The sequence below is a fragment of the Salminus brasiliensis genome, chromosome 2 (genome assembly GCF_030463535.1).
Source record: "Salminus brasiliensis chromosome 2, fSalBra1.hap2, whole genome shotgun sequence".
NCBI lineage: Eukaryota > Metazoa > Chordata > Actinopteri > Characiformes > Bryconidae > Salminus > Salminus brasiliensis.
Genome location: NC_132879.1, coordinates 26,687,923 through 26,704,350, shown reverse-complemented (window position 1 = coordinate 26,704,350; position 16,428 = coordinate 26,687,923). Strand labels below are relative to the sequence as shown.

At 41.7% G+C, this 16,428-nt stretch overlaps 1 protein-coding gene across 1 annotated transcript in view; it reads left to right on the top strand.

Moving 5' to 3' along the window:
• The window catches only part of LOC140549002 (PDZ domain-containing RING finger protein 4-like), a 69,458-nt gene extending 53,789 nt beyond the window's left edge, over positions 1 to 15,669 (top strand). Inside the window, exons 4-8 of the mRNA XM_072672205.1 lie at positions 2,224 to 2,322; positions 5,590 to 5,652; positions 8,833 to 8,934; positions 9,815 to 9,943; positions 12,147 to 15,669. Of these exons, the coding sequence (XP_072528306.1) occupies positions 2,224 to 2,322; positions 5,590 to 5,652; positions 8,833 to 8,934; positions 9,815 to 9,943; positions 12,147 to 13,640 (1,887 nt within the window). The 3' untranslated portion in view covers positions 13,641 to 15,669. The remainder of the gene's footprint in view (positions 1 to 2,223; positions 2,323 to 5,589; positions 5,653 to 8,832; positions 8,935 to 9,814; positions 9,944 to 12,146) is intronic.
• Positions 15,670 to 16,428: the final 759 nt, after the last annotated feature.

The window sequence follows — 16,428 nt, the reverse complement described above, 5'->3', positions numbered from 1 at the left end:
ATGTAATAATAAAGTGTAGAATTCCATTCCATCTAGTGCTATAATAACACTGTGAGTCATGCCTGGGGATGTTTGAAATGCTTGGAAATTTCTCCAAGCTAAAAGCTAAAAGTCATGTGAGGTGATGCTGCACTAAGTTGAGCTAGACTAGATTTCTATTACCACTATTTCCCAGTGATTTTAGTGTATCCAAAATTCCAAAACCATGCCTTTAATTTAACAGATTGTGCACCTTCCATATCAGGAAGGATTATGTGGCTTTTTCCTACTAGAAATTAAACCAAAAGGAAAAAACCTATTCCCTGAAATATGCCACATTATAATATGAGGCCCAATTTAAGCTAATTGGGATTCATCAACCCTAAATGTATGACACAAAATGACAGAAATAAATGTAATTGAATGCAACAGTGTTGCCTGATTATAAATTCACAGAATAATGACAATGCTAACAACACACTGCATTCACTTAGGACAGCTATGGGTAGCTGATTACCTTTCAATAAGTATGTACTGTTTAAATATGTGTTCTGTTAGTGAGCAGTGGAACATATTACGTTTGGAAATTTGTGGCCATACATGAAATAGTTACAGATGTTTCTTGAGGTAAAATAACATTACCCTACCTCCCCATGTAAAAGTAATCCTGTCCAAATTATACTTTACACTTGTAAACTGTTCTAGAAAATACTTGCAAAAAATAGTTTACACTTGCCAGCCAACTAGCATTAGCTAAACCTTACTAACTACATACACTAAATGGACAAAAGTATTGGGACACAGCTCCTAATAATTGAATACAGGTTCATTCAGTCCCATTTCCATAGGTGTATAAAATCAAGCACCTAGCCATGCAGTCTGAGGCTTCAGTTTGTGAAATCTCTTCACTCTTAGATATACAACTGTGAGTGGTGGAACTTAGAGAGTTCCAAACCTGCTGTTAGTGCTGCGGGGGGGGGGGGGGGGGGGGGGGGGGGGATGAAATGTCATTAAAGGTCCTGTAGGTACAGCTGTCCCAATCCAGTCCCATACGACATGAAGAAATTTCACAAACTGGCTGGTTGTGGTCCTGTTACGGGACCACACTGGAATTCAGTCTTTAGAATGAACCATTCTTTCAGTGTATGTAAAGGCAAGCTGCATGGATAGGGACTTGATTTTACACACATGTCGAATGAAACACCTAAATACATGAGGTTAAGAGGTATATCCCAAAACATTTAACCATATAGTGTGTGTGTATGTGTTCTTTGGATCCACTCTGATATCCCCAGAAGAAAGCCATCTCAGTAAGTGAATGCATGTAATGTGCTATTCACTTGATGCTTTCCACTTAATATCCAATTTATCTAAATGTGTTTTATGATTTCTAAATGTTATTATATTTGTGCATAATGAGGCTTGCGGCCACAGTGGGATTTCCTCCCTCTATAAATAAGGGTTTCTATCCTCAGTCCCACACTGCCCCAACAACCAATATATGTTGGTCTGTGAATTTTACTGTGAATAAATGCTTGTACTGATACCATTTCAATCATTTGTAACATCATTTTTTTTTAAATGTCTTTATTTTCTGGCGTAAGCTTTAAAAGCAGTCACCATGATGAAGTCACATTCAACAAAGCTTCACAGAGTTCAGCATAAAACCCCTGAATACTATTAACAGCTTTATTTGTATTGGAAGGAGGTGTGTTCCAGGGTATAGTCGTCTGTGGCGGTTTGTTGAACTTTTGTTTTCAGGAGTCTGGAAGTAGAATCACAGTTAGAATTCTACTTGGTGAGGCTCTAATTTTAGCAGAGCCCTCTCTGACTAACTCCACAGTGGAGCAGCCGATGAATTTTTCATCTGCACAGCCTCTCTGTGGTTTAAGCATAGCCATCGCGAACCGAATAAATGAATGCTAATTAGCATGAGTACAGCTTATTTACAAACTATATATTAATATTGAAAGAGGAACTGCATACTAAATGCCCCAATGTTCTTGGAAGTTTCAGTAGGAAATCATATTTATTAAGATGTATGGGAGAAGGAGAATAACAGTTTTCCCAGTTTTTAAATTTTTCATACATGGACGCATAATTTCAGTTGACTGTTTACTTGGAAGTATGATGTTGACTGTAAGTTCGTTCTCCTCGCACAGGATATTTGTTTAGGGAAGGTGCAGTGATTTACCAGAAATTGCCCAATGTCAGAGTCTAACATTGACTTTTTCATTGCTGTAGGAGGTGCAGCTGTGCCGTTTGAACAGCCAAGAGAAGCTTGGCCTCACGCTCTGCTACAGGACAGACGATGAGGATGACATTGCCATCTATGTGTCAGAGGTGAGTGCCTCTTTATGTTTAAAATGCTCGTTTGTTTTCCATTCTATTCTCTACAGCCAAGTTTTTGGGTTTCTTGAGTTTTTCTCAAAACCAAAACTAGGCTGGTTGGTTTGAGGACTTAAACTGGACCTAAACTGATCAAAGTAATGAACATGTCAACAACTTGACTAAGGTCTCAGTTGAGCTAATCTAAGCTAAGCCTGATTAAAACAGATGTACCAGAATAATATTGGTTGGACGATTTAAGGTAGATATGAACATAAATATTCAAATAAATATAAAACATACATTTTGGTTGGTCCACGATTCGCACACTGAGCTTTGCTCATTTTAGCAGTTTATTTGGTAAAAACACAAGTGTGATTTCACCAAAACAGAGTTGCTGTTTCAACAGTTTTTCAGCTTCCTTACGAACCTACACTCAACACACTAATTTCCCTTTGGGAATAAACAGTCTTATCTTAATGCTCATAGGTGTATCACATTCATGTTGTAAAAATGGCCACTTTCAGTCAAAGGGGAGGAGAACAAGCAATGGAGAGGTTCCTTCCAACAGTTGCTACACAACAACGTATTGGTGGCCAGTGTGGATAGTTAGGATAGGTCAGTTACAGTTTTACACAGTGCAGGTTCCAATTTATCATAACTAAAATATTCTATGCACAGTTCCTGCCCACTGTCCATTGGTTCTGCCCTATGCGCACATACTGTCCGAAAGGACTGTCTGTTTTATGCACAAGTACTGTCCATAATATGCACAAGCACTACACAAGCTTGCCAAAGGCCGTTTAAGGTTATGTGATCTGATTAATAGATCTACTGTGGAATAAAAGTTAGTCAGGCCCAGTCTCAGAAATTTTCTACATATAGGCATGCAGCGATACATAAATTCTTCTCTCCAGTGATTGACAGCATATCTTTCCAAAACCAAAAACAAACACCCAAAGAGAGCCCAGCAATTTGTTTAACCCCTTCTGGAAGCATGTGTTAATCCTGTTCATTAAAAATGTATGGAATCTGCTGCATATCACTACCAGCTAGGGACTGGCTCCTCTTTGAGACTTTCAGAGATGTTGATTCTCTCTCTGAATTGTTTGCAGACAAAGAATAACAAGCCCATGATGATTATAATTAGCCATTCTCAGAGTACAGCATGGTGTGCTGGAAAGACAGGCATTTGGGCTGCATGTAAATGAGACAGAAAGACCCCAGTGCAAATATGACTAAATCAAAAGTGACATTTGGATTTGATACCTCTCTCCTGACTCCTCCAGAGTGAGCAGGGCTTAATGGGCATGTTTGGGTAGTGTTATTTGTCATGGTATTATGGCACGATTGAAGGTTTCCTCTACGTGCAGCAAAGAAGTCAGGGATAATGGACGAGACGGGGTGCAATAGAAGGTTTGTGTAACACACTGATTAAGGGCACTTGTTTAAGGCACTGGTGCGTTTATTTGTGTAATGCTGTCCTGATGCCCTTAGGAAGAGCTTTTTGACCCAGGTTACAGTGTAGTTTACATTGACACTGATTACTGTACAGTGTACACCAGTGAGCCAAAACAATATGACCACCTGCCTAAATGCTACCAAAACAGCTCACTCTTCAAGACTTCTGAAGGAACCCTGTGCTCTCTGAAACCAAGATGTCCGCAGATCCTCAAAGTCCTGTTAATTGTGAGATGAAGCAACCAAAGATTGGATTTGTTGTTCTAGGTATCTCACAGGTAAACTGTGCTTACTTACGGCACTGTTCACATGATGTAGAATAACACAGGACACAGATCAAGCAACCTGCTTCCACTGCTCCGAGGTCCATGTCTAATGCTCACATATCCATTGTAGGTGCTTTCAACTGTAGACAGGCTTGTTGACAAGGGCTAAATCGTAAACTTCTTCACAAGAATCAGAATGCAGAGATGGACATTTATGAGGAGTTATCTAGGCAAGAGGAGCAGGCATGGTGTTCCTTCCATGTTTGGTTATTTCATGACCCTGTTTACTGTTAATATGGTACAATAGATTACTATAAAAGTAATGCAACTAGTAGCAGGTGATTTACTGTATCGTACAATCTAGCCTAATCTGTATGTACATATTGATGTATAGTCTATATGCTGTAATCACCCATTAATGACTTCAGATTGTTCAGAACAGTAAGCATTAGCAAAGAAACTGACATACGCCCACCTCTCTCCTGGCACCACAAAAAGTGACTGCTTCCAAAAATCATGGGGTGTATATGTTAGACAGATTTGGTCGAGGGGGTTCTTCTCCCACTTGTTGGCATCAAATCCAAAGCCACTCTCCTCCATTCTGCCAAACTTGCTCCCAGATTCATTTGAAGTCGCCTCAGAGCCGCAAGGTACTTGCAGCAGAGACTCCTGCTGAATATAGATATGCCAGCGCCAGTCAGTGGTTGCAGGCTTATTAAAATCTTCACTCCATAAAATTGAAGACTACAGATGCGTGGCCTGTGCTATCTGCCATATTATACGCTCCTCTTGATGTACTGCCTTTGCTCTCTGTTGTAAAACTGCGAAGGAGGATCACGGCAACTGCACTGTAATCCATTTCATGAGGAAAGGGGATTCGCATTGGAAGTGGCAATTTGGCCAATTATTCAGTTGATACTATAATAAACACAATAATAACAAAGTGATAACAGTATAGAAGGAGGGATGTTAAGGACAGGTTAGGAACTAGTCATTTTGTTGTATTATAAATCTTCAAGCCACAGCCCTAGAATGAGAGAACTTTGATAGTCTATCTAGATCATATATCTACAGGAGACACACAGAATGCTGTAATAGAGGCAGTGCTTTAACAGATGACCAGGACGTATCTGTGGCATCTCACAGTGAGGCTATCTCAGTCAGTATGATCACACACTGTGTCGGGTCATCATTCTAAAGCATTGAGAATGATGTGCGATGGTCTGGAGTGTGTTATGAAGATTGAATACCCCAATTGTCTGTCATCTCTGGAGATGTGCCTTGTGATTGGATAGAATGAAACAAATAGGGTGAGACAAGAATTGATTGGCCATTGACATATGGGCTGCCCCCTTACTTAGTGTCATTAATCTCAAAGAATCATGGTATTGCTAAACCTGTGAAACATGAGCCGGTCAAGTGTTCACATTTTCATAAAATATTGGTAATTGCTAAGAAGACCCAGGTAACATGAATGTGAATATTAGAACATATTAACACATGTCCCGTTGCTCATAAAATCTTCTCAATTCTGCAACCTTGCACTCTCTTCTAGGTTGGACCTAACAGCATTGCAGCCCGAGATGGCCGTATTCGAGAAGGGGACCGTATTTTGCAGGTAACTTTATTTCTCAGCATGCCAGCCTCATTAGACACCCATGAAGAGCTCTTTATGCCAGCAGAGCAGTCATTGTCTCACAGTTAGAGACCTCTTTCATTTTTAATGGCTGCACATTAAGCCTGAGTGTAACCCCCCTCAGTGCTCCCTGGCTGTTACTGTGTAGGAGTCAGCAGTGGCAGCCCGCAGGGGGAGCACACACTTTTACATCCTGGATTAGTGGGGCTTGAGTGAGAGAGAGGGAGAGCATGCTTTTGCCCCTGATGGATCTCCAGTGCAGGGGGGGGGTCTCTGCAGAACCATTACTTCGGACCCATGTTGTAGTGGTGAAAATAGTGTCCGTCTGTATGTGTGTGTGAGTGTGAGTGTGTTTGTGCGTGCACTGATGGGCCCTCCAGGGCAGGAAGGGGGTCTCCTTGGCATCATTAGCCTAGAGCAGTGTTGCTGCGCTGGTCACATGGAGAAGCTGATGTGTCCCTGTGGAGCATTTTAGCGTGGGCTATTACAGCCTCTCAAAACCTTCTGTACTTCACGCTTAGGTATTTTTGGCTATAATCACACCTTCTCTAAAGCAGTTCTTAATCCTTTTTGCTGACAAAGGGAATTGCAAGCAGCTATTGGCTATTTAGGATGTACTATATAGTGGCTATAACTGTGTTAAGGTGTTTTCAGGGTACTAAAAAAGAGTGTTCAAATCAAATCAAATGTATTGGTAAGAGTGCTGTAAACAACCCTGGTATCCAAACACAGTATTGTGTTGCCCTCTGAGGGATTTTATACAACTAAACAAAAAATAAAACAAGTATAATATCTAATATATATAATAAAACAAATAAAGCTAGCCCTGCCTGCCACTAGCCTTTCTTGCTAATCCAAGACTTATATACATACCAGAATAATGTTCCCATATCATGGAAAACTACATTTTGCTTTTTACATAAAAGGTGTTTGATGTTGTTTGTAAACACTGTTTACATTGGTTATTTAATTAATACATTAATTTTGTGATGTCACAAAAAACAGCGCATTAGTCCAATCCCAGATCACTCAAGAACATTTGCAGTAAACACAGTAGAACTAACAGGAGTTTTTCAATTTGAAGAAAGTAGTTGAGATCTTTTAAGCTAGTTTGATGACCAACGCTTGGTCCCATGTTTCTCCAGAACATTAGCCAGCCAGCACCTGGATTTGTTCAATTTCATCACCAGCTCACCTAATTTAACATCATTTAACACTGATTTACCAGTTGTTGGTTGATAACTATAAATAATACTACACTCCCACAAAACCACAGCTTTTTGTATGAGTGTTATTTATATTTATTCTAATATCAGTGTTTCCTGAGTAAATAAACACCTACTGCCCAGATAATGAGCTCTTTCATTCTAATTTCACAGATGCCTAACACTTTTCAGCCTAGACCAGTTTAGCCTGGCCTGGTCCTTTACAATTATGGCTGACATTCTTATCCAGAGTGGCTTACATTTAACTCATGTTACACAGGTCGGTTATTGTAGCATTAGGAGTCTTTCCCAAGGACAGGTGTAGCATGGAGTGCTGGCACAGCCGGGGAATCAAACCCTAGGCACTTCTATCATTATCCATGGCACAACACCAACCACATTCCCAAACAAGTAGTGTTACAGCCCTTAGACACTATGCAAAAAAACAATCAGAGCAAAGAATATTTACATAAATTAGTCTTAAATACAGAAACAAAACAACCCTGTTTTAAGAGATAAGGACAAGTTAGAAACTATAATGTAAAAATGAATTAAGACTTGTTTTTGCTACAAAAAGCCAAAGACAAACATCATATGTGGACTTTAGGGTACAAAATAACAGACAGTAAAAATGTAGGCTACGGGTCATTTATCTATTCCTTGAGAAAAGGGAGAAACTGCAGAAAGCTGTTCTCCATGTCCAGTTTTCATCAGGCTTGTTTTGACATTCATAGAAATGCACATGCCTTCTCTAATTGTGCCGAGGCTAGCGTGTGAGTGTATGTCACAAGCCCATCTGTGTGGGTGGATAGAAATTCTTATAGATGTGTGTGTGTGGTGTGTTTGTGGGTGTGGGTGTGTGTTGTTCTCTGTAAATGCATACCTGGTTGTTTGTGTGTGTGTGTGTGTGTCTAAAGGACACTGATTGGTGTGATGCAGGTTTGCAGGGCAGATACTGTTATCCCTGCAGTGGCTGCATCATTACTCATCTCGCAAAAAGACGGACGCTGGCTGTCACAGGCCACTTAATTGTGTGGCTGCCTGGATGTGGGCCGGAAGCCCTCATCAACACAAACACTCTGACACATGAGCGTTTCCCTTCATGAGCAAAGAGCCAACATCATCCCCCGAATATCTGTGAATGTTATCATTCACCTGTAGTGTGACTGAGCATGAGCACTGTCCATTTCTCCAGGCTGTTTATAAGACAGCTTGTGGTCCTCTTTTACTGTAAACATGTCGTATACAATCTGATAAACACTATGCTGTTACATGTTCTTCATCAAATCTATTAAAACTTGCTTTAAAATAAATATCTGCTGCTTTAAAGACTTTAAAGATGTTTGAAAATCAAATGTACATTTTACCTGTTTTAGCTCAGCTGTTCAGGCAAGCTGTGTTTGGTATCCAAAATTTGCTTGTTTTGTTACATTCTCTCTCTCTCTCGCTCGCTCACTTGCTTTTTGCGGGAGACTACCACAACATCCAGGAGAGGAGGGATGTCTGGTTTTGCATTGGAGCAATACAGATTATGTACTGCAGCTACCAAGTAGCCCACCAATTAGCATTGTGCAATCTGCTCATTGCAAAAAAATCACACAGTCTATAGACATCTAGTCATTAAATAATTTCAGGTAGAATTACATATGTGGGTTCAGACTCTTTGACATAGTTATCTATATACAAATGGGTAAGTACACAAAACTATACAGCATAGCTAGAAGCAGTAGTAGCAGCCTCAATTTATGTCTTCTGTTTTTGTCCAAAGAAGCAAACATCAGACGCCAACCATGTCTTACCAGACAGAGTACCTTAGGAGTAAGGAGACAGTTGTGTAAATAAGATTTTTTAAGAAAACCTCTGGAGACATAAAGGTCATCAAAGGCTTTGTTTAGTTTGTTTGCTTTGGCTTCTTCAGGTCAGACCCTAGCAGTGCTCTCTGTGCTTCTCTCCTCAGATCAACGGCCAGGATGTGCAGGACAGACAGGAGGCAGTGGCTGTGCTCTCTAGTGAAGAATGCAGAAACATTGTACTGCTTGTAGCAAGGCCAGAGATCCAGGTAGGAAGACATACACACTCTTGCACACACATGCACACACATTTAAGGCTCTTCATGCCGACAGAGAAACAAAACTCATGAATGCGAGAATACACACGGCATCATCTGTTGTAATATAAGAGCCCCACATAAGGCACAGGATTCTTGAAGGTGTTGCCCACCGGCACTCAGCAGAGCATAAAGAAGGCTTGGCATTTGCTTTGATTTATAGAGGCAGTCGTTGTGATTCCACCCAGTAAACATGCCTGGGGTGGAGGATGTGCCCTGCCCTCTCCTCGTGCTGATGGCCAATGCATGCACCCGGTCGTGTTTTATTTTCACGCGCTGACGCTGTAATTGACTTCCAGCCGTCACCCATAAAAACTAATAGCATACTAATACCACATGAGTTCAAGCCTCGGACCAAGCTGAATGGTCATAACAGGCCAGAGCAGCGAAGCTCGTACAAGCATTAATAGACCCTCTTCTCTCTCGCTGTAATTAAATACATCTCTGATAATAAATTTGAAACCATAAATATGGATTATGCTTTATAGACAAGCACCAGGCAGAGAGCTGATGTAAGAAATTAAAGGAGAGGGTCAGCAGGCCACGACGCTGTGTATTGACCATTCAGTATTAGAGCCTGGTTCATTAAATACTCTACAGAAAGTTTATTATCCCGCTGTGGCACAGACTAATGTGGGTTGTGAATTTTAAAAATGCCAGATTTGCAGACTTTTATTACTTTTTTTCTTTTAAAAACATGATGAAGATGATACATGATAAAGACATCCAGGGTTTGCTCTGCACAGCCTGGTCAGAGCTCACTTGGCTTTGTTCTATATTTATGCTTTATTTATACAGTACAGTAAATCTCTCTCTCAATCTCTCTCTGCAGCTGGATGATGCAGCCTGGCTGGATGATGAGCACAGTGAATTTTTGGAGGAACTCAAAATGGAGATGCTTGAAGAACAGAGGAGAGAGGAGGAGGAGATGGAAAGAGCAGCTAGAGAAGAGGAAGAGCAGGTGGGTGGCAGAATACAAAAGAGCAGTGAGTGGAAGCATAAACTGGAGCTCTTGTTCAGACTCTTGTGGGTTTTTGTTGCAGATAGGATTTTTTGGACATCTGTAAATGTTTCTATGATTGTACAACAGTACATTATATGACATGTATGCAATTGATTGATTTCTTTAGAATAAAAGGTTTTTAATCATTTGTAACACAGAATTGTTAATATAGTGTATTAAGATTGGTAAGTTCCATTGTGAAAATATCAAATCTGCTCGCAAAATTATCTGGAAGCTCCTGGAGCTCCTTGGTGTTTATTAGCAATAAATAGCCCCTTCATTTATTTTGTGTTTTCGTTACCGCATGTGTAATACTTCCAGTGATTATCCAGTGGCGTCTGGACTGTGCAAAAGTATCTCTGCTGAAGTATGGGCTTGAAATTAGCCGGGGTTTTTTTCAGTGGAATGGTATAATGGTTTAGATTTACAGACAATGTTCTGTAAATGGTAAAATGCCAAAGAAAGTGATGACTGAGAGTGAAAGCAACTTGAAAGCAACTTGAGAAGATTAACAAGATGCTCCTAACCAGAGCCTTCAGTTCCATCCAGTTCTTGTCTCCAGGTTGGCTCTTCTTAGTGAGCACAACAGCAAACGGCTCAACCTAGTTTAGAAATTTAGATTGAAGTCTCCTTCAGACAAAGCTACAGTGATTCCTCTGCCCACAAAAGGGTGAAAGACTGGGCCACTGCTACCTTTAAAGAGGATGAAATGGGAACAAAGGTGGTTTAGTGGATGGCCAGTTGCAAAACTCTTTTTTTCTCTGGAGCCCTTTTTAATCCCTTTCTTCCCCAACTTCATCTGAAGATGCTGTTTTCCCAGCCACAACTGAGCAGGTCATCACCAGATATACTGCTTTTCCTCTCAGTCGGCAGCAGCTCTAGCTCTACCTTCCCACACGACACAGACCACAGTTTCTCAACTGCCTGCCAAGGAATTTTGCCCTTGACATCCAATGCTTAATTGCTGCATTGTACTGGGTTATTGCTGGATTGCAGTTGCTGCTTGATCTGGGCCATGTCTGCGGAGGGAGTGCTCAGGGTCTTCCCTGATTCTGTGTTTCCTTTTGTCTGTCTATGCAAGGTGTGTGGGTGTTCTTCCTCCAGATGCTTTTCTATATCCCAGCCCTAATTGTGGAATCATGTTTTCTCTCTCTCTGTCCCTGGTACTAGTATGGCCCCTTTCCTGCCTGCTGGTCCCAGTGCCATTAAATGAACTACACCTACATTTAGTCACACTAACCTTTATCAGCCTGACGTAGGATCAGTCACTGAATTTACTTCTCAACCTGTCCCCAGGCCTGCCTTTTTCCATGTCTTAGAAAGAAATAATTCAACACTGGTCCATTTTAGAAAAGCGATTTCACCATCTGGCCAACATGGATGTGGATCTTGTGGCAGATTAAACAAGGGTCTTTCTCCTGCTTTTAGGCCTGGTATCAGGTCTGTCATGTTCAGGGGGTTAAGTCTCTATTACAGCTGCTGCCCCAGATCCAATTCTGGTAACAGTCCCAAGCCCAGTATCAGGCCAGATTACTGACTCATTATTTAATTATACCCAGTCCCTGATTTAGCCTTCCACTGATTCAGCCAGTATACTCATCCTTGTCATGGATTCTGCTCCCTTTTCACTCTCAATGTTTGTGTTACGCTTTTTCTCTCTGACTATTCCTGTCACAGCTTCTGACTGGGATCCTGGGAACCTCTCCATGCTTCTTGTTCAGGAAACTTTCATGGAACCCAGTTTTTTGTGGTGTCATATGCCTTGTGGGCATTGGCCAGTGATCTGGGTTCCTTGAACAAAGAGCTTTTAACTAGTTGGGTCTTATTTAGTCCCTCTAATTTTCCCTTTTGGTTTTTGGGAGTATCTAAGTTTCCCATAGGTAGAAACTGACAATAGAAGTTTGTGAACTGTCATGTTTTTTCAGGTTCTAATGAATTGCCTTGTGATTGGCATTTGCAAAAGCCCAGTTAAGATAATAATACATATGCACATCCGTCCAGCCTCTTGACCACAGTTGTTATATGGAGTTATGATTAAGATGAGGGTTAGTTTTAGGGTTTAAGTTGATGGATTAGAGTAAGTGGTTATGGAAAGGTTAAGTTAAAGTTAATAGATATGTGATATTGCATTCTCTGACTTTCAAAATATCTCTGTCATCAGGCCAAGAGGACAGAGCAGGAGGATATTATGGCTGGCAGTGCTTCCTGCTCCTTCAATCAGGAGAGGAACTGTGTTGCCGGAGCCCAACACCACCACTGTTCTGACGGTTCAGAACACAACGTTTTGGCCCAAATCCAGAAGAGGCTCTCCCAGTGTTTACGACAGCGGCGGGAGGTGGTGGGTCAGAGCCTTGACTCCCCAGGGCTGGCTAGGTGCTCTGCAGAAAGACTTGAGGATGAGGAATCTGAAGGTGACCGCTACCAGCAACTGCTGGAGCTGAAATGTCAGATTCGCAACAGTGGCGAGTATGACCTGTTCTATAGCCGCAGCAGTACTATTGAGTGTAGCCTGACAGAGCAAAGTGGTGGTGTGGAACGTGAGCTGCGTCTTCTCAATGAAGAGCTGCGCAGCATCGAGCTGGAATGCCAGAGCATCATGCAGGCACACCAGCTGCGGAAGAAGGACCAGCGGCAGCAACTGCCAGCCAAAGAGCAGTTGCAGCGAAGTCCTCGGCGTGGACATGGGCAGCAGCAAGGAAGCAAGCTGGCTGATATTAATGAGCATCCAGAGAAGTCAGACAAAGACAGCTCAAGTGCTTATAATACAGCGGAAAGCTCCAGAAGCACACCTCTGGCTATGGACCGCTCTCCAGAACATTCTCTGCAGAGGATGATCAGCCTAACCAATCAAAAGAACCTAAAGAGCAGTTTGAGCAGTCTAATAACAGGCCGTGGCTCACCTCCAAGCCCTGCCGTAAGAAGGGCTCCTAGTGGCAGCCCCGACCACAGCAATCCCTCAGAGTCAGAGCAGACACCCCCAGCAGAAGACGAAAGCTCCCCGAGAAAAGAAAAGGCATTAGGTTCAAGAATCCCCTACCTCTCCCACCGCCACCAGCAAGCAGACGTTCCAGCCCATGCAAGGCACTACCAGAGTTACATGCAGCTGGTCCAGCAGCGCTCAGCCGTGGAGTACGGCCAGAGCCAGCTCAGCCTGCTAGCAGCGGGTGGCCCACAGGTTTCCCGGCCTTCGGAGCCCAAGCTGGAGTGGAAGGTGAAGGTACGGAGTGATGGCACGCGATATATCACCAAGCGGCCAGTCCGGGACAGGTTACTGCGAGAGCGGGCCCTCAAGATCAAGGAGGAGCGCAGCAGTGGGATGACAACAGACGATGATGCCATGAGCGAGATGAAGATGGGCCGTTACTGGAGCAAGGAGGAGCGCAAGCAGCAGCTGCTGAGAGCCAAAGAGCAGAGGCGACGGCGGGAACTCATGCAGCGCTGCCGGCTGGAGAGCCTGAAAGAAAGCCCACAGAGCAGTGGGGAGGGCCACAAAGAGGTCAGCATCATCGAGCTCAGCCACCGCAAGATGATGAAAAAGCGCAACAAGAAGATCCTGGACAATTGGATGACCATCCAGGAGTTGATGACGCACGGAGCAAAAGCGCCAGAAGGGGCCAAAGTTCACAACGCCTTCCTTTCTGTTACAACTGTATAGAGAGCCACTCAACTCATACTCAAACTCTACCCCATGTGGTATGATCTACTTTTGCCTCGTTCAATGTGGCGCTTTTTATGAAAGGAAAAAAAAAGAATATTTTTCTCACTTTGTTATTAATGAACATTTTGTAACCAGTTTATCAGCGGATTCATCACATTTCTAATGGGAATCATTCTTTTCCACAGATTCTGAGTAAAGTTTTTCTGTGTTACCCTCAGTGCAAAACTCCTTAAGTGCAAAATTCCAAAGCAGTGGTTTGTTTTTATTTTTCAGTTCCTCACTGTTCCTCCAACCCCCACACAAGCTTAGTATTCTGATCATGTTCAAGTTTCTGTTCATCAAAGTTATTTACTTTTTATTTTAATTATTGCTGGTTTCATTTTTCAGTTGGTTGGTTCTTGGAAATGCGTTTTGTGTATCTTATGCCATGATTCATCTCATGCCAGTTCAAACAAACTACTAAATTCTGTGGAAAACTTTGCTGCCTCAGTGGTACGATTTTTGTGGGATCTTTTCATGAATGAAAAAATAGAGTACGACCAATCTAGTCACAACACAATCACCAGCAACTGGCCTATGGCAGCAATCAGGCCTATGGCAAATATTTTAGGGACTGATATTTTTCTGGGTGTATTTCACAGTAATGAAGCTGCCCCATTAAGGGTTGAGATGATTTTGTGGGGCAGTTTTTCTGGACTCTCTGAAACTGTATTGTTTCCCCTGCTCTAATGCTACTGATTAAATTAATCAGTTAATCAAATTTGATGATCAGTTGAATCATATGGGTTAGGGCAGGAACTGAAGGACTGAAAATGAGACTTTAGGTTTTTAGGAACAGGAGTCAGGATTAGAGGTTGGGAAATGTCACTGGGGGATGTATGTCTGTATGTCTACAGTTACCACAAAAACACTATTACAGTGTTACAGTGTGCCTTCAGTGGGCCAGTCAGTGCTAAAACTCCATTCATCAAGATACACATTAAAACTGTTATTATTTCTAATCACATAAATAGAAAGTGTCAGTTCTCAGTTCCAAAATGCAGAAATATGTAACATACAGAATTTGTGAGGCGTGTGTAGTATGGAATTTGAATTGGTAAATGGAAAATAAGAAGTAGTGGAGAGCAGGTGGAATACTACGGCACTTTCTAACTCAGTGGCCTTTATCTACCAGCCACCGCAGACTAGTAACACTGATCTAATTTCAGTGCCCCATGTAATTCTTTTATTATGATGCAGAAGAGAGCCAATAATTCTGCATTATTACATTTACACTGAGAAATATGTGACACTGCTCAGGCTTGTTACCAAATGTATTAAATTCAGTATTACCCTGAACAATGAGCCTTTTCTGAAGTCTCAGCTCCAAAGTATGCTAAACCAGTACCAGCATAAACCTGCATTCTACACTTTTATGAAATGTGTCCCAAATGACCTAACAAGGTTGTAAAATCTGAGTATGCATATTTAATACTGTCAACATGCTTTCTCAAATTGCTACCTAGCACTGTTGGTTCATAGCCATTAAACTTAACAGTTACACATTTTCAGGGACAAAATTCATTTTGTCAAATGGCCTTTTAGTTTAATTTATGCCACTTTCATTTCAGGTTAGCATTCAAAGACCATGAGCTCATGAGCCCAATTACAAATATGACAAAACATCACATCGTTTTGTATTAGTATTTCCTTTGCAGTAAGAAACTGTAGAGTTCAGCTGTAAATTCTGTACTTGTACTGATTAAATGTTTGTTGTCCTATTTCAAGTAATATGTAGTAGGCTTTCCTGGCCAGGTGAATGTGTGGTCATTGTGATACTTTGACATTGAAATAAATTGTTGTTTTTTCTAGAACAAAATTGTACCTTTTCATATGCAGACTTTGATGAACACAGTTGGTCCAAATTCCTTGGTTTAATAGAAACTTTTTTCCAATAACACAGTAGGAAATTCTTATCTAGAGACACTGAGTTATAATTATGAATCCCCTTTAAAAGGGTGTCGTTTAGGTCACCTTCTCATCAGCATGTTAAATGAGCCTTAATCAAACAAACAGTGGCCAATTGTTTCACACTCCAATCATTTGTGCCCCATTAGCATATGCACCCGGTGACTTGTCTTATGGCGACTTGAACTGCTTGCATTACACATTTCCCAGAGATTGGCAACCTTTCTGGTCTTTCAGTTTTTGCACAAATATTCAGTTTTAGCATTTATTTAATTTCAAGTACATCACATTTTCAATATGCATTAAATTACACTGAAGACCTCCATCATGCTCTCTTAACATTTTTAGCATAAATGCTGGGTGAGTGGGGATTCTTTTCGGTTTGTGGAGAGGTTAATGAATGCCATCTATATCTCATCTTCTAAATGTCCTCTCACACTTATGGCCTTTTGGCTTTTCACTCAGTAGCATCACAATGAAAATCAGGTTCACTAACTCGATGCCACCCTGCCTCCCTGGTTCATTACCTAATTCGCATGTAAGCGGACACCAATAAAATGCCATTGTAACACCATGAAGATGTGTGGGTTACTTCAGCTAGTAAGATCTTTGAGCCAGAAGCTCTACAACAGCTAATTAAGTTCTTCCAGCGATAGCCGCAAGACTCAGTCAGGTGTAATTAAAACTGATCCAGTGACAGCGCTGGCATTTGTCAGAGCCATCCACCGAATCAAATACCAGGACTGACAGAAATGTCAAACTGATAGCAGCACTCCACAACCCCCTCATCCCCCACCAAGCCCCCGTTCTCACAGTGCCATAGTGCATGGCGGCTGCT